The sequence below is a fragment of the Notamacropus eugenii genome, chromosome 2 (genome assembly GCF_028372415.1).
Source record: "Notamacropus eugenii isolate mMacEug1 chromosome 2, mMacEug1.pri_v2, whole genome shotgun sequence".
In the NCBI taxonomy this organism is placed as follows: domain Eukaryota; kingdom Metazoa; phylum Chordata; class Mammalia; order Diprotodontia; family Macropodidae; genus Notamacropus; species Notamacropus eugenii.
The window spans coordinates 43,908,926-43,935,290 of NC_092873.1; the positions used below are offsets into that span (position 1 = coordinate 43,908,926).

Genomic DNA, 26,365 nt, shown 5'->3' on the forward strand with positions numbered 1-26,365 from the left:
GGCAACTTATGTTCTAATGGTAGAGACCTAGGTATCTTGCTCTTGTGGGATCAATTGAAAGAACTAGAGATGTTTAACCTGGAGAAGAGGAGACTTGTGGGAACATGGCAGCTGTTTTCAAGGATATGAATGGACATCATGTGAGAGAGGCAGTTTTGCCCCAGAGGAGCTATGGGTAGAAATTACAGAGAGACTATATTTCTAACATAAAGAAAATCTTAACAATAATGAGATTCCTTCAATTTATACTCTATAAATGGATACTTAGCATGAGTAGGAATGTAGTAGGATGGACTTGCTTGAGAAGGAAGGAGTTCCCTCAAGCCAGAAGTCTTCATCAAAGACTGGATGACCTCTTGTAGAAGGATTTCTTTCTTCAGAACAGGTTGGACTAAATGATCCCTGAGATCCCAACTACATCCAGGAGCCTGGGCCATTTTGGCAATTTACTTAGGCACTCAGAAGCATCTGTTGCAGACTCTACATCCCTAGGAATAGGTCATCTTAGGAGCGGAGTCCAGGCCCACTGTAGTAGCTTTCTTCTTTCTTAGAAACAGAATCCAGGAAGCTGCTTTCACCCCTCCCGCCTCCCTCCCTGGACTCCTCCAAGAGAGATAAGTCCCATCAAAAACTCTCTGGGGTAAGTCATTCAACTACATTGAAGGAGGGCTGGGATGAACATAAACTGGCTTTGGTCCCTACCTTCTTCATTGATCAAATCAGTCAGCAAGCATTTAGAAAATACCTACTATGTACTAAGGTCTGTGTTATTTGCTAGGGGTACAAAAATGAAGAAACAATCTTTACCCCCAAAGAGTTTACATTTGGACAAACAGAATTATCCACCTATCCATTCATCAATTAATCAATATTTGTCAAGTCCCTACTATATGCCAGACATTGTGCTAAATGATGGATATTGTCCTAGAAGAAACCTTAAGAGGCCATCTAGTCTAGAGGGTCTTAATCAGGGGTCTACAGATGCCCAATAGATCTGTGAGTTGATTTCAGGGTGGTTTGTGAACTTGGATGGGAAAAGATATTGTATCATTATTTTCACTAACCTCTAAGTGAAATTTAGTATTTCCTTCAATTACAAAGGTAGGCAGTGAACATTATTCTGAGGAAGGACCAGAAGGCTTCATCAGACTGTCTAAGGGGTCTGTGAAACAAAGAAGGATAAGTCTAGTCCAATGCCTGCATTTTTCAAGTGAGGAAATTGAGATCCAGAGAGTTCAAATGTCTTAGGATCAGAGAATCATAGATTCAGAACTGAAATGAGACCTCAGAGTCTATGGACTCCAGCTCTTTCATTTTACAGATGAGGAAGCTGAGCCCCAAAGAGCTTATGTGGCTTGCTCAAGGTTGCACAGGTAGGAATAATTTAGAGCTGCAAGGGCCCTTAGAGTTTACCTAGTCCTTCATTTTATTGAGAAGGAAACCTGGGAATGTATCAACACCCAGACTCATTCACAGATTGCCTAGTGGAGAGGGTTGCCCCATTATCCACATTGGTTTTGCATCCCTTGGCATCTTCCATTCAAAATTTATTCATCCAATGTTCCATTCCCAGATCTTTTGAAAAACTAAGTTAAGTATCTCTTTGGGCCTCAGTTTCCTTCTTCATAAAATTAAGGGGTTGCCCATTCTGACTCTAAATTGAGAGTGCCTTCCATTCTCTCCTGCTCCCTTTTTGGGTCTTGTTTCCTCAGCTAGACTATCTTGTTAGAAGGGGCTATTCCTTCTCCTTCTCTGTGACCCTCATAGTTCTTAGCACAGAAATAGTCTGATAGCAGAGGGTGAGGAAATGCTTGTTGGATGGGGGAGGGATGTTGGGCATCCCAGTGTAAAGAGGACTGCTAGAGAATCAGGAGACCTGACAAACTGTGTAACATTGGGCAAGGTCCTTACCCTCTCTGGACTTCAGCTTTCTCATCTAGAAAATGAGGGCATTGGGCTGAATGATCTCTAAGGTCCCTTTCAGTTCTAAATCTTAGGAGCTGTTTTGATGGAGGGATAGAAGTGTGTTGCTCCAGGCCAGGGAAAGCAGCATTCTGGGGTCTGCCGGGAATTAGCCAGAAGCTAAAACCATTAGGTCTTTTGCTTAGAGACCAGCCGTTGGAAAGCTTTTTAAATGATCCTGAATTTGCAAGTTGACTTTGGAAGGTCAAGCTCATGTATTCATTTCTTCCTCCCCTTTCTTCTCCTCCCCCCATCCCCTTTAAAAAAAAAGAAAAGAAAAATCTACCAATTTAGGGGTTTGGATTGATTCAACAAGTATTGGGTACCTACTGTGAGTTCAGCTCTGTGTCGTAGGAAACACAGGAAAGGGAAAAAAGCCAGTCTTTGCCCTTGAGCAGCACTTTGGTGGATATAGATCTTCCTTCCTGTTTCCAAATTTGGAATCCCCCTCACCTTGGCTGCACATCAGCTCTCCTGTTCTGTCAATGGAGAGATCTTCCTGACTCCAGGCTCAGAGCTCTATCCATTGATCCAACTAGCTGCGTTATTAAATTTGTACTAAAACGAATTCACAAATTAATTAAAACCAAACTAAGCAACCAACATTTATTACTTGCCAACTGTGTACAATCCAATCCAATTAAATCAATTGTCTACTTTGCATAATCCAACCTGATTCAACCAACATGTATTGGTCACCTGCTGTAGACAACCCAATTCTATTTAACCTACATTTGTAATTTAGGTAGCTTGGTGGTACTCTATGATGTGCTAGACTTGGAGGAAGCGACACTTGAGTTTCAATCTAGTCTCAGACTCTTCTCGGTATGCCTCCAGGCAAGTCTTTTTACCTATCAGAGCTCTAGCTTCCTTATCTATAAGATGAGGCTAATAATAACACCTACTCTACAGGGTTGTCCAGTGGATCCAAAAGACAATATATGTAAAGCATTTTGCAAACCTTAACTACCTAAATAAATGCTAACTAATATGAAATACCCACTGAATATAATTCAGTTCAACCAGTAATTCCTAAGCTTTTACTATTGGTGACCCAATTCAACAAATACTTATTAAATTCATAAAATTCAAACAGATTCAATGAATGTTTATGAAATGCCTACTATGTGCAACAATTCAATCAATATTTATTGATTGCCTGTGTGTAATACAGCTCAATCCCACCAGCATTTCTTAGTTACTTGCTGTATGCAACCCAATCTAATTCAACCTACATTTAGTAAGTACCTACTATTTGTAAATCAATTCAATAAAAATGTATTCCTTATTAATAAGAGTCCACGTGGCATAGTGAATAGGGAGTTGGCCTCTGAGTCAGGAAGACCTGAGTTTAACTCACCTCTGACGTATACTGACTCCATGGGTTCTGACCCACTATGGCTTTGTGACCCTGGCAAATTGCTTAACCTCCAGTGGTTGTGGGCAATTCAGAAAAGATGCTGATCTACATAGAGTAATGGCATTCCTCATAAGAAATTCTCTACACCTGTGAAATCATTTTGTGGTTATTCAGTCGTGTCTGACTCTCTGTCACCCCATTGGAGGTTTTCTTGGCAAAGATCCTGGAGTGGTTTGCCATTTCCTTCCCAAGTTCATTTTACAGATGAGGAACCTGAGGCAAACAGGGTGAAGTGACTTGCCCAGAGTCATACAACTAGTATAACAGGTCTGGTTAAAAAAAAAAAAAAAAAGGTAGCAAGCCCCCTAAAGACATTTTTGTTCTCAAGGCGTGTGCATTCTCCGTACACTAATAAGCAAGTATAACATAATTTTGGGAGGGAAAGAATACTTTCCCTGAAGAAAAGATCTTTAACCTTTTTTCTTTGTTTTAGTTATGGCCTCCTTTTAGTGACAGAATTCTCTGGGTCCTGTCACAGAATAATATTTATAAATGAATAAAACACATGGGAATATAAAGGAAACCAATTAATATTACTATATATATGTGAGTGGATATATAGTAATATTAATTATATCATGTTTTATTATGTATTACATTATATAAATTATAATTATTTCATTATATTATTTCTCTGCATGGGTATATATGTCTATATGTGCCTATATTTTATTCATACACACCACACACATATGTTTATATATACACGTATGTGTGTATGTGTATACACACACGCCCCTGAATTCATGAACCCTAGTTTGAGAGCTCTTGCCCTAGAGGGATCAGAGAAATTTTCACAAAAGGGGCCACACAGGAGCCCAGGAGGGAGGACAACATCAACTCAAAGGCATCACTACAGTCCAGATATTCTGGGCAGTCTCATGGCCAGAGCAGTGATGAGAGCAGGAGAGTAGCTCTTCCCCACTAAGTACTCTTGGGGTGGGGCAACAGGTTTCCTGGGTGCTAGGGGAGGTGACAGACGATGAGGTATACAGCCAATTCGCCCCCTGAAATCTGCTCTTACAACCTTAATGTCTTCCAGTCTTCTCGGGAGTGTCATGGCAACTAAAAGCATCCTTGAAAATAAAATGTCTTTCTTTGTGTGTTCTGCTAATGCCTCTAGAAACTTGGTTTCCGCTGATTTGTTTAACTAGATTGCCAGAAGAACACTTTGAAGAGGTGGGATGTGCATATGCTTGTCTAAGAGAAGGAGGTTTGATGTCCTGAAAAACCTGCAGAGCTCTTACTGGGGTCAGGCAAATGGGACTTTGTCTCGGGCACTGAAATTTAGTAGGTGCCGACAGCACTATCCCAGCATGTAACCTGAGTGATCTCTCAGACTGTTCTAAACCACTCTCCACCCCTGGTCTAGCCCTAAGTGCAAAAATTCCTAGTGATGGTTCTTCAGATTTGGCTGGAGAGCAAAATTTGGGACCACTTTGGGTTCTGCCATGAGGTTCCTAGGAAGCCACAACAGTGGTTCAGGGGATTGGACAGAGCAGGTGCTCAAATAGTGTTAGTGATAGGGAATAGAGTCTTCCTGGGGGCTGAAACCTGAAAGCATCCCCAAGGGAGTGCTAGGGAGAAGGGATCATCAAAGAGGTGGGGAATCTGTTGAGGACAAAGCAGGACCTGCCTCCAGCCTCAACAACACTGGCCTGTGTGATCGGAATTTCACATGTGTGCCATCTGCAGTAATGTAATTATATAATTTATAACAATCACTTTCCATTTTAACCACTAATTGATCCAAGCTTGCTCACAGAGCACCTGGGAGTAGACAGGTATGACGGCAGTAGACAGGTGGCTGCGTGGGCCCTGCTGGCCTGCTAGTTCCTGGGCTAGCTAATTAGGCAAAAAATTGTTTTTCCTAAAATTTCCTGGCAAGTCCCATCCTCTGGGGGGGGGGGAGGGGGTTAGGAAGGGCATATTATTATTAAGTACCTACCATGTGCCAAGCACTGTGCTGAGCACTTCATATGTATTCACTCATTTGATCCTCACAACAACCCTGGGAGGGAGGTGCTGTTATTACCCCCATTTCAGCTAAGGAAACTGAAGCAGGATGTTAAATCACTTGAGCCAGGGTTTTACAGATGGCAAGTGTCTGGGTAGAGATTTGAACTCAGATCTTCCTGACTGTGTGGCCACCACTCCTTCCACTGCACAGTTAGTGGCCTCAAGAGGGCAGCATTTGACCCGTTGATGGCATATAGGACCTTCTGGGGCTAGATTAGCCTTCAGAGGCAGTCGGAATGATTAAGAATGACAGTGTCCAGTTATCTCTTCCACATCATGACTTTCCCCATCATGTTTTCTATTTGTCGTGGGTCAGCATAAGAAACTAATGGGAATTTTGGGGGGAGTTTTGTGGAAGCTGCAGACCACACAAAAAAAGTTTAAAAACTCAGAAATGCAGCAGTGTATATAGAGTATTGTATGATGTCAACTTGTTTTATCTTTTAATGCCATAATAATTCAGACTTCTGTGATATGAAGAGAGGGCCAAGGAGGTTATGTGGATTTTCCAGATTGTGGAGTGCTGTGCCCCCCACCCCTTGGGATATGGAAGGAATAGTGGAGTCCAAAACTGGTACCAGGTGAAGGTCTCAAGGAGAAGCAGATAGAATTCAAGTCCAGAAGATTTTCACATCCCATCTCAAACATCTTCTAACCAGGTGACCTTGGGAGACCCTCAGAGCCTCAATTTCCTCCTCTCTAAAATGGTCATGATAATAGTACTGACCTCACAGGGTTATGATGAGGATTAAGTGAGGAAAAATATAATAAGCATGATAGTATAAATATAAAAATGAATAAGGGAAAATATAATTTCAGGCCTTAAAGCCTAAATATGTGCCAAGGATTGGGATAGGCCCAAAGCACAAAAGTGAGAAAATCATCTTTGCCTATTCAATTGTAGGGGAAATAATAGGAGTATAGATTTAAAAGTGGAAGGGACCTCTGAGATCACAGAATCTAATCTTCTCATTTTACAGATGAGGAAACTGAGGCCCAGGGGGTGAAATGGCTCATCCAAGGTCATATAGGTAGGAAGCATAAGGGGCTGGACTTGAATGTGGGTCCTCTGCTTCCAGAGCCCAGGTGTTATCCATGGTAGTCCATTACCTCTCTGTGATATATAAACCATGCCTACAGTTTAAAACTAACTTACTGAATTAATTGAACTTAAACTAACCCATTGAAACTTATTGAAAAGTGAATGTTAAGCTATTGAAGCTTAAAACTGCACTTAGACTTTTGGGATACCTACATGATCATTTGAAGAGATAGCAGATCTCACAAACTGAGGAGAAGGTGGCATTGGCCCTGAACTTGGAGGGCTTTGGGTCTGTCGATGGAGACCTGACCCTTGTCCTCAAGGAGCTTCTGGATTTAAGGTGGATGCATGGTTTCTGCACTTGGTGAACCTCCAGTATGAAGGGAGAAGCACTGATCTCTCTGTTGGGTAGGTGGGGGAAGACTCATGTGTCTTCTCCATTAGATACACTATTCCCTGAGGGTAGATGCTTTCTGTTGTCTTCTTCATCAAACCAGAAATACCCCAAGGGAGAAGGCAGAGCTTCCTACCCCCTCTTCTATTCTTGCTTTATCATTATACCTCATTTCTTCTCTTGCTCCAACATTTCCCATCTTCCTTCCTCCTCCTCCATCCTTTCTCTCCTAACATCCTCCATCTTCTCCTTGACAAAGTTTGGGCTGTGATGGGTGGGGTGGGGTTGGAATGGACTGTATGAGGTCACAGCCAAAATCAATTAATGGGATCTTAGGCTGCATTAAGAGAGACTTATCTTGTAGTAGTCAGGAGATGATGATCCCCTCTCAGACCTCATACTACGATTGGTTCTAGACACCATACTTCAAGAAGGTCCAGAAGAGGACAACCTAGGTAGAACAACTTGAATCTTGTCATATGAGAACTGGAAGGAACTAGGAATATTTACATTGGAGAAAGAAGACTCAGAAGGAGTATGGTCACTGGCTTTAAATATCTGAAGAGCTGTAACTTAGAAGAGAGCTCAGACATGTTCTGTTTGGCCCAGAGAGTGGAACCTGTAGTGGAGTTGGGCGATGGGAGGATTTGAAAAGAGACAAATGGATGTCAGAAAAAACTTCCTAATAATTTGAGCTCTTATGAATGGAATGATGTTTGGGGTAGGTGGATTCCTCATCCTTGGAGGTCTTTAAGTAAAGGCTGGAAGACCATTTGTTGGGTCTGTGTTGGGGAGAAGGAGGATTCCTTCTGGTCCAGGTGGCCCTTTTAACTCAAAAAATGCTATAGTTCTCTGTGTGTGTATGTTAGAGACACTGATTCTAAAGCTAGCCTCTATCTACCGAGCCATGTTTCATGTCATATTATCTTATTTGAGCTTTGCAGAAACCCTGAGATATAAGCCCTAGAAGTATTATTAGTTCCATTTTACAGATTTGGAAATCAAGGCTTGGAAAGGTTAAGGGACTTGCTGTGTTTGGCACTAGGTGCCCAGAAGATGTAGGCGAGAATCCCCTCCTGTCCTTCATGGGACACATTTCACCCTAAATTCCTGTTCTTTTCTCCAACAGAAAGGCAGCTGAATGATGCCGGCACGGGGCTGGGGTTCCCCACTAGCTCCAATCTGGCTTGTTGCCACCCCTTCTACCCACAGTCTTTGTACTATAGCAAAGCCCAGGAGAGCATGAATGGAAAAGTACCTGTAAATATGAGGGCTGGCTTCCCCGGCCGGTTAGATTTTGTTATGTAATACCCTGCGGTGACATTGAGGCTTTATTAATAACTAAACATCTGTCACAGCTGTAATTAGATTCTTGGTGCCACTATTGTGTTCCTACTTAAACCAGGGGGAGAGGGTGGGGAGGTGTGAATTATTTAGGAAATTTATTTTGAATAAATGATAAACTGATTTCAGACCAGGCAGTAAGTTTTCTGTCAACTCTTTTGCAGAGTCTGGGCACCTTTGCTGCTGGTCCCTTGATGGGCTTACAAATCTCCAGGAAAATACCACACCAGCTCCAGATACCTGATGCGGTTACCAGAGCAACATGGAGAGGGGCCACCCCAGCACCAGGAAAAGGGGAGCAGAGGGTCCCCCGGAGGAAGTGAGGAGCGACGGAGAAGGCAGGCCCCTGACTTCCCTACCTGGCAAGTTTTCCCTCTTAAATATCCCCTCCCCAAGTCCTTCACCTGGTGGAACAAGCTTTTTAGAGGGATTGGTTGTTCAGAAATGTGACCAGTCTATATTACTTAAGGGAGGAAGTGGTAATGTGTGAATATGTGTGTGTGTGTGTGAACATATGTGTATGTGGAGTGTGTCCAATGCCAGGTTGGGGGAGGGGAGGAGCAGGGAGGAGAGGAGAGCCTTGTAAAGATTTGAGTCATGGGGAGTTGGGGGGCGTGGAGAGCTATCCCAGTTGGAAAACAGGTATTGTAATAAAACCCCTGAGTCTGGCTGGTTTTAATTGGTTATATTTACAGCCCCAGAGGAGAGCTTTGGCACTCCCTACATCAGTAGCTCACAGAGAGTTGGTTGATCTCCTAGGGTGTTTTTCTGCCTTAAGCATGAAAAAGTTGGAGTGGAGCCTGGGGGGAGATGCTGGCTTGGGGAGGGCAAGACTCCCTCCTGACTATGCCACTCTATCTGCTGGGTGCTGGGGGATGTGCCTGGCACGGGATGAGAAGAATATTCCACTTACCTGAGACCTTGATCTCCCCTGGTTCCTGAGCTGGTGTGGGTTTGGGGAAAGTTTGCCTCTTACTTCTCCCCAATCTTGCTTATTTATTTTTCTTCCTGGAGATGCTCACAGTGTTGAGAAATGCTTTCAAAATGTAAAGAAGGGAAAAAATGAAAAAAGTCAGAGCCCAAAACAAATCCTTTGTCTGACCCCTGCCCCCCACCCAAACAAGCTACTGCCTTTGTGGGCTTCTGAAAATTCCTAATAGTCCAAGCTGTTTCTGAGAAATGGAAGGAGAGGAGAGCTGAAGAGGAAGAGGAGAGCTTAGGGCTGGTTTGGCACAGAGGTGATTTCTGGTCAAGGCATTCTGCTCCATCAGGAATCTGTTGCTTGACTCAGGAAGGATCTGACCAAGGGCTTTGGGGGGATTAAACAATCCTCCTCTTTCTCAACAGATCCTATGGCAGGGGTGGGTTACCTGCAACCTCGAGGCCACATGCAGCCCTCTAGGTTCTCAAGTGCAGCCTTCTGATGGAATCCAAACTTTAGGGCCTCACTTGAGGACCTAGAGGACCACAAGTAGACTCGAGGTCGAAGGTTTCCCACCCCTGTATGGGATCTCAGAGCCAGAGCTGGAAGGGACTTCAGTGGCCATCCAGCACAACCCCCTTATTTTACAGATGAGGAAGTTGAGGTTGAGGAATTGAAGAGACTTGCCCACGGTCACAGAGGTGGGATTTAAACCAAAGTCCTCTGATTTTCCAGCTAGTACTCTTTCTATGGGTTCATGTCGGTGGACAAAACTGTTTATAGTTCGGCCTTGAACAAACTAAGGGGCCATAGATGTGGCTGTTTGCAGGGGGGTGGGGGTGGGGGTGGGGGTGGAAATCAGGAAAAGCAGGGCAGAGACAACATTTTAATGATGGCCCATCTTTGAATAATCCAGCCCTTTGTTTTTGACTTTTCTACCCAGGAGTCAGCAGCTGTGGGTGTGGAAGGGCATGGTTTGAGGCAAAAACACAGACTCAGGAGCCATATAAATCCTGAACCCAATAAATGTCCTTTTAATACAAACTTGGTGTCTGAGAAACAGGGGAGGAGGGAGGGTACAATGCAGCTGGTTAATGGGGAGTGCTGCACAGTAGGGTGGTTCTCCCTTCCCCTCCTGCCGTGATTCTGACTTTGGAGTGAGGGGAGATTGGAAGAAAGGAGAAAAGGAGAGGCTGTAACTTTTTGAAAGGCAGGCACACTGTTCCCAAGGGCAGCTAAAGCACCAGGGTTCATATGCTTAAGAACAAGTGCTGGAACGAACTTCAAAGGTTATGAAGTTCCACTTCTCCCATTTTACAGGTGAGGAAACTGAGAACCAGTCAGGGATGTGCCTTATAGGATTATAGATCTAAGACTGGGAGGTCCCTCAGAGATCATTTAGTCTAACTCCTTTATTTTACAGATAAGGAAACTGAAACCTAGTGAGGAAAGTTACAGATAGGAACATAGATTTAGAGGTAGGAGGAATCTTAGAAGCCATCTGGTCCAAACTCCTCATTTTACAGATGAGGAAACTGAGGCCTGGGAAGTTACATGCCCAAGGTCACACAGATAGGGAAATCCAAAGGCAGGGTTTGAATTTGGGTCCTCTGATTACAAAGCCAATATTCTTTCTATTATATATAATAATGGAGATGTAAAGGCAATATCTGAAGACCCTTCCTTCTTCAATTCCACCAGACTCATACACCAAGGGAAAACAAACATGGTAGAAGGAAGGAATAGATCCAGAAGGTAAATTCCTTACTGTAGCTTTCTAAATAGTCTTTGGCCCACTCTTCCTTTCAAGACAATGTTTGACAGTAGAAATCCAAAGCAATGGGCAGGAGGGAGGGTTTCTGTGGACTATTTAGGGATTTGTAAAGATATCTCATAGCTAGCTACTTGGAACCTGATGCTACCTGGGTAAAGGGAAGATAGTTGGCTGTGCTTGGCTGATAGGCTCCCAGAGAGGGAAGGAACTTCAAAGAGCTCACAAATGATTGTCAAGTTTCTGCTTGGGCCCTTCCTTCAGGTCGTTCCATTTTTGGACAGCTCTAGTTGTTAAAAAGGCTGAATGTTCGTTATCCTGGCATTTAAAGCCACCTACAGCCTACCATTGACTTCAGTCTACATTCTAACCTGTTTCATGGTATTCTCCTTCATGTATACCATACTTCAGCTTAACTGGACCATTCACTGTTTTAGAATGTCATCTTGACCTCCATGATTTTGCACATATTGCCCCACCATGACTGGAACAGATTCCCCTGATCTCTTGCTCCAATCTCTGCACTTTGGCATTTTTCTCCTCCTTTAAGTTTTACTCTAGGAGCCTAATCCTTTTCTACCTTAGAAGGATCCCTTCTTCCTTGAATCAATCAATCCATCAATCAACAATCATTTATTAAGTGCCCATTGTGAGCCAGGCACCATGCTACGTTGGAGGCAGAAGAAGCAGAGTAGGATGGTAGTAGTTGGTGATTTCCTGCCCAGGTGTGGTGTTGAGGCAACTGTTTGTTGACTGAATAAGAATAATAGGGAAATATGCTTTTCTGCCATGGCATATGCCCAAGATGCAACAAAGAATGCCAAATGGGTGATAGCTACCCACTGCAGGGGAATCATATGAGTACAAATGACACTTCTAGATATTGCCAATGATTATGAAGTTTTGGGAAAGAAACTGAAGACTACAAGGGTAAAAGTTGTCATGTGAGGGAAGGGATAAAGAAGGGAAAAAAATCAATTTGGGAAGTGAACATCTGGCTTTCCTGGACCACAGCTTAAACATCAAGTGACGGTAGATTCCTGGTCACAGGTGGAGTACACCTGTTGGAATATATTTTCCAGGTGCCTTACATATCTCATCAAAAGGGTTTCAAACTAAAAAGGAAGAAGGAGGGAGAGGACTGCGTGTGTATATTCCCAAATAGAAAGAGTAGCCTCAAGGAAGGAAGAATGAGCAGCTGGAATAATCAGAAATGCATAGACTACAAAATCCAAGGAAATAGTAGTAAAACCCATGGCCCAGAGGACCTAATGTAAAAAATGTCTGAAGTCTGAATAACAGAGAAGAGAAAAAAGACTGATGTGTGGAGACAAAGTTTACCTCATAGATCTCACTAAGACTTGGTGGGATAAAAGTCATGACTGGATTGTGAATTTGGATGGGTATATCTCACTCAAAGGAAATAGGGTAGTGTTGGTGTTAGTGAGGAGAGAGGGATAGCATTATGTAAGAAGAAGGTATACTCATATGAGAAAGTCAGAATCCAGAGGGGAAAATAATGATGGAGAATACTTGCGCTGAATGTCAACGGAGAGAGAAACAAAAATGACTTTTATACCACAGGCTACCTGGACAGAGAGGAAATAAGTGAGGAGTCTGGAAAACAGAGCCCAGTGAATATAGAGGCATGATATAGCAGTGATGGGTGACTTCAATTATCCAGATATTTTCTCTGGCAAAAGAAGAACAGTTAAAAATGTCCTCATTTGCTGGAGGGATAATTTCATCCATAAAAAGATTGAGGAATGAACAAGGGAAAATGCTATTCTGAGTCTGATTCTCACCACCAGGAAGGAACTGGTTTCTGGGTGTAAGAATGATAAGGACCCTGGGGGAAAAGTGTACACTTCATTTTAGACTTTCTAATAGAAGAGGTGGAGAAAATCTGGGTATAGTTTAATTTGTACTTTAGATTTTGGTAAGTCAAATTTCAGAGAAAATGGATAAGATCCCATGGAGTTAAACGCTTCAGGAGTATTCAGTCCAGAAAGGATAAGAGATACTCAAGAATACTATTCTGAAGACGCAAAGGAGAATTCTAATGAGGAAGAAAAGTGGGCTTTATCTGAAAAGATCAATAGTGATGCAAAGTAAACTCATCAAATAACTTAGACCTGAAAAAGAAAGATGGAAACAAGCTCATATAACAGAGGGCAAAGATCAAAGCATAGTGTGGTGTTACAAAAAATAACATGAAGAATGCTAACACTTAAAACATGCTGAGGTTGGCAAGGGAAGCTAAGGTCAATAAAAGGGTTTCATTTCATTTTTGTGACATCAGAAGAAAAAGGAGGCTCAGAGGAAAGATAGGACCCTGGTTTAAGTTAGGAGGGAATGATGATAACTGACAGCAGATAGTAGGCTCAATTGTTATTTCATTTGTGTTTTCTCTGCAAAGGAGAATGACCTTTATACTGGAAACAACAGAACAAACATATGTAAAGAGTTGATACCTAAGATAAACAAGGAAATAATAAGAAGGCACCTCTCTGTCCTTGATGCATTCAAGTCCCCTGCCCAGATGAATTACATCTCAGTTCTTGAAAACCGACAGGTACGGTTGCTGACCCACTGCTGATGATATCTGAAAGGCCGTGGAAAATATAAAATTGGAGAAGGGCAAATATTATTTTGATTTTCAAAAATGGGAAGAAAACAGAGTCTGAAACCCATAGACTCATGAATTTGGTTCTGATTTCTAGGAGAATTCTAGAGTAGATCATTATGATACAAAGAATTTCCATGACATCATCAAGAACTGGTCATTCAAGACTAACCTAATTTTTTTTTCTTTTTTGACAGGATTATTGAACTAGTAGATGAGGGGAATTGTACAGATACAATTTACCTAGATTTAACAAAATCATTGATGAAGTATTTCAGACTTTTTGCGTGTGAAGAAGTTGGGAAGATATGGATTAGACAAGGATACAATCAGATTCAGAACTCAGTAGATGGCTAAATGAAAAAAGTCCTTGCTAACAGCTCAAAGCGAACATGGCAAAAAGTCTTTAGTGGAGTACCCCAAGGATCTGTTCTGTTTAATATTTTTATTGGTTATTTGGCTAAAGGAATAGATGACATGCACATCAAATTTGCAGATGGTGCAAAACTGGGAGATAGTTAACACAGTGGATGAGAGAATCAGGATCCAAAAGGATCTTGACAAGTTAGAGCATAATCAAATTATATGAAGTTAAATTGGGACAAGTGTAAAGTCTTGTCTTTTGGTACAAAAATAAATTTCACAAGTATATGCAGTATAAGACAGGGAAGGCATGATTACATAGCAGTTGTTCAGAAAAGGTTCTGGTGGTTTTAGTAGGTTGCAAGTTTAATGTAAGTCAGCAATGTGAGACAGCATAAAAAAACAGCTAATGAAATCTCGGGCTACATTAAGGGGGATATAGCTTCCAGGAATAGGGAGGTGATAGTTCCACTGTACTCTGGCTTTGTCAGACCTTGTCTGGGAGTGATTGATAGTAAGCTGGAGTTTCCAGGCAACGGGTTGTTGAGGAATCTTGAGTCTATGTTATATGAGAATTGATTGAAGAACTAGGGATGTTAGTCTGGTGAAAGAGAAGGCTCAGAGGGAGAAGGGAATAAAAAACAACGGACAGAAGTCACAAATGGACCAATTTAAAATTGATGTTGGGAAAAACTTCCTAGCAATTAGAGGTGTCCAAAAGTGTAAGGGCTACCTTAAGAGGTGGTGAATTCTCTGTCTTGGGAGGTTCTTAAAAAGATGCTGTTCTTTGAGATATCTCCAGGGACCTGTAATTTCTCCAAGGTAGCACAATCAATGGAGAGGAGTTTACTTCTCTCCTCGTCTGCACTCTGGTCTGCGAGCATCCCAAAACACTCTTTTCTGCCCTGGATCTGTGAGTAGGATTCCCTCTCCACAGCCACCACCAGCTCCGCCACACCAGCTCTCCTCCTCACCCCAGGACCACCACTCAGGACTGAGACCCAGATCAACTGCTAGATTCCCCCAGGGTCTTTAGGCCAAGGGTTCTAAAAGTGGACTCTGTTGCCTCAGTGGCTACCACTATTCTGGGGCTGGGGCTGGGGGCTGATCTCACTCCCCTCTCACCCAGGTGAAAGAGCTTTCTTACTGACATTTGAAGCTGTCTTTGGCAATTATGGGTTGAGAAATCTGGAAACCACAGCAGCTACCCATGATTCAGCACCCTGAAGCCACTCCAGTCCTGTCTGTGCTGCATGGTTCACAATGGGCTGTGCTCCACTCTGAGCCTGGTGCGATAAACCTTTCCTGTTGGCCTTCCAGGCTGTTTTAGTCTGGAAATCTGTTTCACTCTGTTATTCTGTGGCTTCTGCTGTTCTAGAATTTGTTTAGAGTCATTTTTTACAGGTGTTTTAAGGGCTATGGGGAGTAGATCTAAAGCAGGTCTGCCATCTTGGCTCCACCCCCCCGTTATTCTTTCCATCCCCTAAGAATGTGTTGTCCCCCAATCAAGGCTCTATCTTTGCCCTACTTCTCTTTTGTCTTTTCCATTTTTCCCTACACTCATACCCTCCCCCCAGGCTCACCTTCTTCCATGGGTTCAATTTTCACCTCTACACAGATAACTCCTAGATGTCTATATTCAGCCTAGGGAAGGTGCATGTTTTCCCCATTACTTAGAATGTTCTTCCTCCTCACCTCTGCCTGTGAAAATCTTTTTCTTCCTTTAAGATCCAGCTCAGAGTTTTCCTTCTCCTTGTTGCCTTCCCTGATGCCTCAAACTAAAAGTGGCTTCCCTCCCCCACTTCACATTTTTCTAGAGCAGGTTGTCTATCTCTCATCTTTGGCCTCATCACGTTGTACTATGTCTCACAATTATTTATATGCCTTTCATTCATTCATATATATACATTATATGTGTGTATATATATATATATAATTTTTTCTTTTGTGTTGCTATGGTTTGACAAATATCAAGACAAACATTTCCTTATACAAAGAATAGAAAAAGAGGAACATATATGACATTAAAAATCCCTATTACCTCTTTTTGTTATCTCAATTACATACAGTTTTGTATGTTTCAAATTGACAAAAACAGAATGTAAGACCTTCAAAGGCAGGAACTGTCTCTGTATTCTGAGTGCCTTAGTAGGTATTAGATAGGTACTGATACTGCTTGATTGATGGATGGCATAGCGCCTTACATACAGTAGGCACTCATGACAGGTTTTTGTGTGGAACTGATGCTAAAAAGAGACCTAGAAGGTTCTAGACATGGTAAGGGCCAAGTGATGTGAAAAATGATATTCATTACATCAGAAAGGACTGCTTATGGATGAACATTTGTTTCATACTCATATGTGTTTAACCACATCCTCAATAGGTTGGAAAGAATATAAAAGTCAATGCCAAATTATAAGAAAGTTAAAGATGAGAAGACAGCACGGTATATGGTTATGGCAGCTCCACCTTGATCTAGGTAAAGAAACTGTCAACTATGAAAACTGGAAAGAGGACAAAAGCAAAGACATAAGTTCCCTCGATATTTCTTAGGGAGTTGTAACTGTGCAAAACAGTCACCACAAGGAAGAGGTCAAATGATATCAAAAATCTCCCCAGTTAAAAAGCACCTACCTTCATTAAATGGAGAGACATGGCAGTCAAAAGCCACATGGGTTTATGTTATAGATCAGGATCATTTGCCAAGCAATATGAAAGAGGATGTAGAGTCATAAGTAATATGACCTCATAAATTAGTGAAATGAAATTGAAAAAGACCAATCCGCAATGAACTTGATTTGAGATTACCCCTAGGGTAACTGCAGATTAAACTGACAGGGAGAGAGTAATATAGGTATAGGATGAAGCAGATCTGCTGAGGTTTCTATAGTGACCTATTCTTATCAGCAGTGGGTTCTATCATGGTATCTACTTTGAGGAAGCAACTGTGGCCCTTGAGATGAAGTCAGGAAGAACTGCTAGATCTGACTAAATATAAGTGAGATATATGCTGAAAGTAATACATTTTAAAGTCATTAAAGATTAATTGTCAAGATCTTAAAGAGAGGAAGATTCTGTGTGTGTGTTCATCCTTTGTTGCCGAAGAAGACCATGCCATCAGAGAAATGATGATGTGACTTGCACTTGACTTTGTTTTGAGTGAGGGAGGGCTGTGCAGGTCACCAGCCTCACTTCTCCTCCAGAGTCATTTGAATCCATTGACCAGATATTCATCAGGATGACTGGAGATGACCCAGGATGAGGCAATTGGGTTTAAGTGACTTGCCCAAAGTCACACAGCTAGTGAGTGTCAAGTGTCTGAGGTGAGATTTGAACTCAGGTCCTCCTGACTCCTGCACTGGTGCTCTATCCACTGCACCACCTAGCTACCAAAGAGAGGAAGATTCTAAAAGAATGTGAAAGATCATAGTTCTTTTGCAAACAATATTAAAGGTGACTGAGAAGAAACTAATACTGCTAATTCCTATGCCTACTTTCTCAGTGCTATAAAATCTTTATGAATATGATCTATGAAGCCATTATCATCCTTGATGATAATTGGAAAAGGAAACTGGGAGGTTTTTGTAGATGTTTTTTTTTTTAAAGAGTCAAATAAATGTCTTTTCAGAATTACACAATTGATTGAAGAATTGATAGAGAACAAAATCCCTTCATGTGTATTGTTTATTTCCAAAAAAGCATTTTATTTACTATGATGATAAGGATGATGATGATAGCTACCATTTATATAACATTTTAAAGTTTGAAAAGCACTTTACTTACATATTATCTAATTTGATCTTTACATCTTTTCTGTAAGGCAACTGCTATTATTATCCCCAATTTGTAGATAAGTATACTGAGGCTGAGAGAAATTAAGTGACTTGCCTAGGGTAACACAGTAAGTCTGAGTTAAATTTGAACTTAGATTTTATTGATTCTAAGTTCAGCACTCTATCCATTATGCCCTCAGGGCTTAAAAGCTCCCCTCCAGCAAAATATCTCCTAGCTAGTGTTATATAATACAGTATTCTTTGATGGTTGCCACTATGACCTCATTTTGTTCAAAGATCTACTAACTATTTAGAGCTGTGCAGAAGAGGGAGACTGGGTGAAACACTATAAGGAGTCCAAGTGAAAGGAGGATTTCCTATTTATGGCAAGGTTTTCCAGTGGCTTCTATCCACAAATGTTATTATGTTAATGCATTCTGGGACAGTGACTGCAGATGGACAATTCATTGGACCCATTATGATATTGGAGGATATGGTACAGGATTGCATTTTTGAAAGCAAACAGATGATCCCAAAATACCATACAAGCCCATCTCTTTAAATGTTACTCTTCTTGCATTGCTATACAGCATTTGAGCAATTCATCTTTTCTGCCTGGAACTCCCTCTTCTCATCTGAAATTCTACCTATCCCTTTAAGCCCAAATCAAATGTCATCTTCCCATAAAGCCTTTCCTGGTTCCCCCTCGCAGAATAATCTCTTCACTGGGAGATCATATTATACTTTGTTTTGTACATCTCTAGTGCAAAATATATGTATGTGTGTGTGTGTGTGTGTGTGTGTGTGTGTATATATATATATATGATGTATACACACATATCTGTGCGTACTTCTGTTTTTGAAGTTGTCTTTTTAAATGGTAAATTTCCCTCATAGACTGGAAGCCCTTTGAGGGCAGGAACTTTTCTGAACTCTGTATTTTTCCCATTGCCTAGCACATAGTTATTGACTCAACATCATGCTGGTCACTAAGGAGGCACTTTTGTTCTGAGCAGCTTCTTAAGGCTCTGCCTTCTGCAGGCTAGGGTAATTTTTCCTTAAAATGTTTTGAAACCATTCTTAAAACTTCTTTGGCTCAAAAGGGACTAGGAGTTCAGGATCTCGATGTAGCTTCCCAGTGCCCAGAATGTGGGCATCTTTAAAGACTAGTATAACTGGAAAGGGGGTTGTGTTGGCCAAGTGTCAAGAAATAGAGCTAATGGGTGGGTAGTGATACACTGGTACTCCACGACATTAATAAAGAGAGAGGCTTCCAAGGCAATGGGTGAATTCTCTATAGGAAGGAATTTACAGACAATGTGGACAAGAATCACACATGACGATCTTGTGACAGAGTCATCATGGCCCAAAATTTTGGCATACTTTCCTCCAGGATGTGCACAACACACAAGAGTGCAAATAAGACACAAAGAAACCTCCCTAGATGACCAGACCCTGCTCTTCCAGTTACTGCTCTTCCTCTCAGTCTTGGCAGAATGAGAACTAGTTGACAACAGTGGCTGGGATACCTGGCCCAGCTCTGCTTTTACAAGTTGACCTGGAATGAGGTGGGGCTGGGGAGAAAGCAACTGTCTAGTGTTTTCTTGGGGGTCATTGGCAGCAGCGGCTAACTTCTTCCTTCCCCACACAGATCATTTGACTTGCCTTCCTAATTGCAAAGAAAATTTCCTTCACTTCTCATCCATTCAATTGGTATTTCCTTGTTTTCCTTCTGTTGGTCATTCTTAATTGCATGAGAATATTATATTACATCAATGTATCACAGTTTGTTCAGCCATTATTTAGTTGTTGGACATTCAGGTTGTATCCGTTTTGTCACAAGTAAAAATCATGCTTCTCTAAAGTTTTGAATAGTTAACCGATGTTAACTCTTTCAGATCTCAAGGGCAAATAAGTGGACCTTGGATTTCCTCCTTGTTTAATTGTAATCTTCTTGACAGCAGGTTCTGATTATTACTCATAGTATCCTCAGCACCTAGGTGGGTCACTGGGGACCTGATGTCAGTGTGAAGACCTCCAGGACAAGAACTTGCTGATAATAAGCTAGATTTCAAAGGACAATAAATTTCTAAAGTCAGCCTACCATACCCAGGGAACCTCAACCAAAGTCTGAATGGAGTTCTTTGTCTAAGAAAAAAAAAGAGTCTGCATCTTGTTGATGTACAAGCTAAAAATAGACGTTCCAAACAGTTTTAATATGTTTAAAATGAAAACTTTTAGACAACATGAGGATTTAGAATGTATGACTCATTAAATTATCAGTTATCTTTTAGAAAGCCATGGAAACTTGGTGGAGATTCCACCCTCACCCTCAATTCCCTTATTGTTTCTGATTGGCTCAGAAAAACAAAAATTACTGCCCCAAACCCCCACCTAGGATTTTATTCACTTCACCCAATGGCAAGTGAGTTCAATATTAGAAACTCGACCCTGATCCCAGAACTAGCTCACCACCACCATTGTGGCTGCGGATGCTCATGATGGAGTTAAGAAGCTGAGAGTGAGACTTGAAATTGTGAAAGGGGGAGTGACGGTTGCGTATTTTGTCCCTACACTACCATTTCCTCTTTTTTTGGTCTCTCTTTCTGCTATTCCAAGTGCTCAGTGCCCTAATGAGTTTCTTTAGTTCCAAATTTTGACACCCCTCTGGGGTCTGAGACTTGCCCTCTCTTGACCTGATTAAAGCTCCCCTGTCCTGTGGCCCAACCCCTCTAAATTCTAACAGAAGATCCAAGTCTAAGGCCAAAGCCAACCTTAGCCACTGAGCAGCCAGAGGACCACAGACAGGTCCATCATGAGTCCCCGTATCCTTATTCTTAAAATGGAGATGACCATACCTCCCCTACCCTGCATCACAGATGAAATTACACGCCTAACTGCACTTTCTAAACTTCTCTACACATGTAAAGTGTTATGTGTGGCATTATTGTTATGACTTAGGTGGCCCGGGAGCCTAATTGGACATGGCTCATTGAGACTAAGGTGGCATTTGATGAATATAGCTTTAATGGGCCACTCCTTCCAGGTAATATTTTTGTATTTTACTGTTACAGGGATGGGAGTAGCTGGTAGAACAGTGGAGAAAGTGTTGGGCCTGGAGCTAGGAAGACCGGAGTTCAAAACCAGTCTCAAAGACTAAATAGCTGCGTGACCCTAGGCAAGTCTCTTAACCTCTGTCTGCCTCAATTGAAAATGAGGATAATAATACCGCTGTCTCATAGAGTTGTTGTGAAGATCAAATGAGATCATATTTATTAAAAAAAAAAGTGCTAGCACATTGCCTGATATACAGTAGAGAGATGCTATATAAATGCTCACTTCCCTCCCCATATGGTACACCCTGCTCCCACCCACTATGTTGCCCTCTATGTGATACTCCTTTATAGTTCCTCAAAGATGTTGGGTTCTAGGTCATGAAATCATATAATGACATTGGCAGAGTGGTGGTGTTAAAAAGATGGGCCTTTACTTCTGGGAGAAGTTTGAGGTTATTAGAAGAGCTTTGTAATTTCCCAAAGGTGATCCATCTACCTTTCTTCCTGTTTAATTTTGGGTCTAACTCCATTTCCATTTGTACTATGTGTCCCAGGACTGTGTATATAAAGACATAGGCATATACACATATGCATTTATGTACACACACGTGCATAGGTATCCCTGAAGACTTCACCTCTCTGTCTGCTTTTGGACTTAGTTTCCAATTGTGGGAATGCTGATGGCATTTACCTGTCTCAGCTTGCTTGCCTTCTTCTGGTTTTAAAGTTGGAGCATTAAAGTTTAACTCAGTTGTGGACATTCAATGGCTCACTATGCTAACACACTAAGCAAGGCAAAAAATGTCCCCCGTTCAAATGAATTTGATTCAACAGGCATTTATTGAGTACTCACTAGGTACCAGGCACCAGATTAGGCACTCAAGGTACAAAATGAAATAATCTTTGACCTCAGGAAACTTACATTCTATTGGGAGAAAACAACGTCTATGCAGATGAATAAATATACAATATATTAACAATTAATTGAAGGAGGGATGTCTTTTGGGGGGAGAGTATTAATAACAGGGAAAGCAGGGAATACATACATAAGCATTTATTGAACACACTCCATGTGCCAGGCACTAAGGGCATAAAGACAAATATTAAACATTCCCCACCCTCAGGGAAATCACATTTTTTGGGGGAAAATATCCATATGTAAGTAAATAAAAATATATACTAGATATATTACTAAATACGAATGTATACTAAATATATACAGGATATTTAAGTTATTAAGGCTAAGACTTCTGCACTAAGGCTTTTTGGGACATCTTGTTGATAGTAATTTGGGGTTTAAGGAAACAAGAGCAGCTGGGGAAAGACAGAGGCCTGTATGGGCATAGCTGTGGAACTGAGTTTTGAAGGAAGGCAAGGATTCTAGGAGGCAGAGGTGAGGAGAAAAGTATTCGAGGAATGGAGGTCAGCCTTCTACAGGAAAGGCACACAAGTACGAGATGGAATGTGGAATGGAAGCTTGATATGTCGGGAACAGAGAGTGCATAGAGGAGAACGGTGTGTACGAGCTTGGAAAGGTACAAGGCAGCCAGACTGGGAAGCTTTGGAAAGGCCAGAGGAGTTCCATGTCCATCTCTGACTCTGGACAGTTCATGGGCTGTCTGCCCTGGCTGGAACACTCTCCCTCCTCATCCTTGCCTCCTGGCTTCCCTAGCTTCCTTCAAATCTCAGCGAAATTCTAAGTTTCTACAAGAAGGCTTTTCTGATCTCCCTTAATATTCATGCTTCCTGTCATGTATATAGCTTGTTTGAACATAGTCATTTGTAAGGTGCCTTCCCCTGTTTGACTGTGAGCCTCTTGAGGGCAGGGACTGTTTTTTCCCTTTCTTTGTATCCCCAGTGCTTAACCCAGTGCCAGGCACATAGTAGGTGCTTGATGAAAGCTAGCTGACTGTCTTACAAGCAAGAGGGATCCCTTAAAGACTTTTGAGTAAGGAAGGGAGTGGCTCAAACCCAAGTGTTAGGAACATCCATTTGACTGTCATTTGGGGGATGAAGTGGAGAGGGGAAAGACACAAATTAGGAGTTTATTTCTATAGTCCAGGAGAGAGGTGATGAGGACCTGAATGAGAGGGGTGGAGCTAGTGTGAGTGGAGAGAAGGGTCCTGAGGAGAGGGAGGTTGGAGAAGGAGCATTGGAGCATTGGAGCACCTGAATGGATGTGAAGGATGAGGGGAGAGGGAACACTGGTAAGACTCGACACCTGGTTGGATGTGAAGGATGAGGGGAGTGACTCCAAGGTGGTGAATCTGGGTACTGGGCAGGTGCTGTCCTTGACAAGTGGAACAACAGGAAAAGCCTCCCAGAAGACAGAAATGAATCATCAGCGACAGGAAACAGTCTCAGTCATCTTCTTGAAAGAGTTTTCTTACCCTTCCTTCCAGAGTTTGGGACTCAAGACTCTTATTCTGACAAGGGAAGGCATGGACACATTTGCTCCTTTTTACAGTCGTTTTCTTGGATGCATTCTCGGGCTGAAGACGTCAGGGAAGTGCGGGGTCTGTAGCTTCTCCTTCTTGGCTTGGCTTGCTTTTTTGCCTCAGGCAGTACTTGCTATTCAGTCTGCAAATTTCTTCCCTGTATTCTCACTCTATGGAACCTCACGTGGCCCATGGATGGGTTTGTCTTGAGCTCTATTCTCTGTTCCTGGTAGCGGTCTTCATCTGCCAACTTTTTCATAACTGGGATGTCTCATTTCCTTATTTGTTCTGTGTGATCACGAAGGCATCAATGATCTCCATTCCTTCCAGATAGCTGCTTAGCAGGGAAAAAACCCAGCCAATCAACCAACCAACCAACCAACCAATCAATCCACCAACCAACCAACCAATCAACCTACCCTTCTTTATGGGACTGGGGAAGGGACAAAAGCAGTCTTCTTGAAGGAAGTCTGCTTCTCCATGAGCTCTTGTACTCTTGTTCCCAGTCATCCCGGGAAATGTAGTCCTTTCTTTATTGGGCACATGTGCCTGCTATACTTCTGAGGTCTTCTCAAACTGACCAGTTCATAAAAACACTTACTAATCAGGGAAAAAAACCCCACACAAACAACTACATATTCAGTTTCCAAACTTATTCCTGACTCAAGCTTCAGGGCCAGATAACTGGTTCAAAGGAAATCCAGATGATATCAAGTCAAATCAACAAGCATTTATTGAGTGATTACTATGTGCCAGTACTGTGCCAAATACTGGGGATGCCCTAAGAAGGAAAAAGAAAGATAGTTCCTCCTTCCAGGGAGCTTACATTCTAATGGAAGAAGACAAAACTTAAAAGGAAAGAAAGTTGAGAAGCTGGGAAGGTGACCATGCATGACCATGTATGGTGGAGAAGGAAGTCTGCTGAAAGAGGAAAGGGTCCAGAGAGGGATGAACATGACTGCCTTAGGGGCTGTTTTTGTTTTTTAAAGATGGGGGTTCCAGGAGGAAAGAGCCCATCAGAAGAAGGGAACCCAGGGGTGAAGGAATATGTCAGGATGAGAAGGCTTAATTTTTGACCTGGAGTAGTGAGGCATGGGGAGATCACTTCTCGCTTGTCCATTCCCCAGGCTCAGTTGGATGACATTGAGCAAGCCACCATTTTCAAAATGGAGAAGGGGAAGCTGGGAAATATACCCATAGGAAATATGCCCCATATATACATATGTAATTCCCATGTATAAATATATATATATAGACACATATGCACATACATATATATCCCATACTTCATAGGAGAGCTAGGAAGGTAAGACACGTTTTCCTCATGCAAACGCATCTGAGCAGGCCAAAGCACTGTTTCTATAACACTTAGAAGGAGGACCAGACATTGCTGCTGTGACCTGTAGAGTTTACCAATGTCGAGCTGATCTCTGATAGAGACAGTGCAGGCAGACAGCGATCAGGCTTTCCTACTCCAAGGTTTTCTGTTGATGGTGACAATTCTTTCCTGTGCTAGCCGGGACAAAGCCTTTCTCTGGTGACAGTCTTTTTTCTCCCCTAAATCCTTTCTTCTCACATCATGCTGTCACCTTAGAATTGTACCCTGGCAGCTCTGTCTTGGCATCATTTTTTCAAGCATCCCTCACATGACATCCTTGCCAAGTGAGGATATTAAAGCTTGCTCTGCTCCAACTGGAAATGGATTTCTGAAATCTTTTATAATTGGTGTGTGCATCATAGAATTAGAATTTCAGTCCTTGGAAAACATCAGATTCGATGTCCTTATTTTACAGATGTGGAAACTGAGGTCCAAAGAGGTGGGCCTAACTGACCCAAGGTCATGCAGGGAGTAAGGAGCAGAGAATTCAAGTCCAAGGCTCTTCTACTCATAGTGCCTGAATCCAGAGGGAGTGAGAAAACTCGTCCCAGGTCACAGTTAGTGACAGAGCTGGGACAAGTGTCTGCTGATCCTTAAGGCTAATAATTTTGCCACTGTCACTGTGCCCTAGCCTACCTATTTCTGCCACCACCACCATTACTGTTGTTCCTACTGGTGCTGCTGCTGCTGCTACTACTACTACTACTACTATTACTACTACTACTACTACTGTTGCTGCTGCTGCTACTACTGCTACTAACTAGCCCATTAGCCAGTATTTATATATTGAGTTCGATCTAATACAAAAAAAATCTATGAAGTAAAAATAGTGTTCAAGGCACTGTTATGATGGCACCTCAAAATGAACTGTGACATAGGACCTCAAAGACTTTCTAGCCTACTACATATCCACAGATAAGTATAGTTATACACAGTTAAATACTCTAACACAAGTTAGAATATGATAAGATTAAAGTAAAGACAAAATGCTTTAGGAAACTCAATGGCTCTGAGTAAGGAGTCTTGGGTCCAAATCCCACCTTGGTGATCTAGGTCAAGTCACTGAACCTGTCTGGGTCTTTGGTTCATCATCTGTAAAATGGGGGGTTGGACTAGATGGTCTCTATGGTCCCTTTTCACTCTGGTTCTAGGATCCCATAACTTATAGGCACCAGGGGATGCTTCTTAGAGAGGCTGGAGTTGGGTCTGAATGGAACAGGAGGGTTTCATCTGGCAGAGGGAGGAGCTGCTGCATTCTAGGCATGGAAGAGAACCTGGGTGAATCTGAGGAGGAGGGAGCAGAAGGGATGAGACTGGAGAAAACCTAGTGCCCTGGCATGGCTGGAATGGTGAAAACATGAAGGGCAGTTGTATGAATTAAGATTGACAAGGTAAGTTGGCATCAGACTCTGGAGGGCCTTATAGACTCAGGAGTTTGTATTTTATCCCACAGGCAATAAATACAAAATTTGAGTAGGAAAATGACATGGTCAGGCCTATGTTTTGGGAGCTTTACTTTGGCAGCTGCGTAGAGTGTGGCCTGGAGGAGGAAAAAGGCATTTATTAAGCTCCAGGCTTAAATGTTCCAGACACTGTGCTAAACACTTTACGAATAAAAATCTCATTTGATCTCCACAACAACCCTGGACCGTAGGTACCATTATTTCCCCCACTTTACAGTCAAGAACTGAGGCAGAGGGATGTTAAGTGACTTGCCTAAGGTCACATAGCTAATAAATGTCTGAGGTCAGATCTGAACTAAGAGGTTCAGTCAAGGAAACTGAGGCAGAGGGATGTTAAGTGACTTGCCTAGGGTCACATAGCTAGTAAATGTCTGAGGTCAGATCTGAACTAAGA

At 42.1% G+C, this 26,365-nt stretch overlaps 1 protein-coding gene and 1 long non-coding RNA gene across 2 annotated transcripts in view; one reads left to right on the top strand and one right to left on the bottom strand.

Moving 5' to 3' along the window:
- LOC140525080 (uncharacterized) overlaps window positions 1-13,556 on the bottom strand; it is a 43,854-nt gene extending 30,298 nt beyond the window's left edge. The window contains exons 1-2 of the long non-coding RNA XR_011973922.1: window positions 13,381-13,556; window positions 9,095-9,217 (exon numbers count right to left, since the gene is read on the bottom strand). This is a non-coding gene — a long non-coding RNA (uncharacterized lncRNA). The remainder of the gene's footprint in view (window positions 1-9,094; window positions 9,218-13,380) is intronic.
- The window catches only part of CALN1 (calneuron 1), a 483,181-nt gene continuing 465,216 nt past the window's right edge, over window positions 8,401-26,365 (top strand). Inside the window, exon 1 of the mRNA XM_072640114.1 lies at window positions 8,401-8,547. Coding sequence (XP_072496215.1) covers window positions 8,425-8,547 — 123 coding nt within the window. The 5' untranslated portion in view covers window positions 8,401-8,424. The remainder of the gene's footprint in view (window positions 8,548-26,365) is intronic.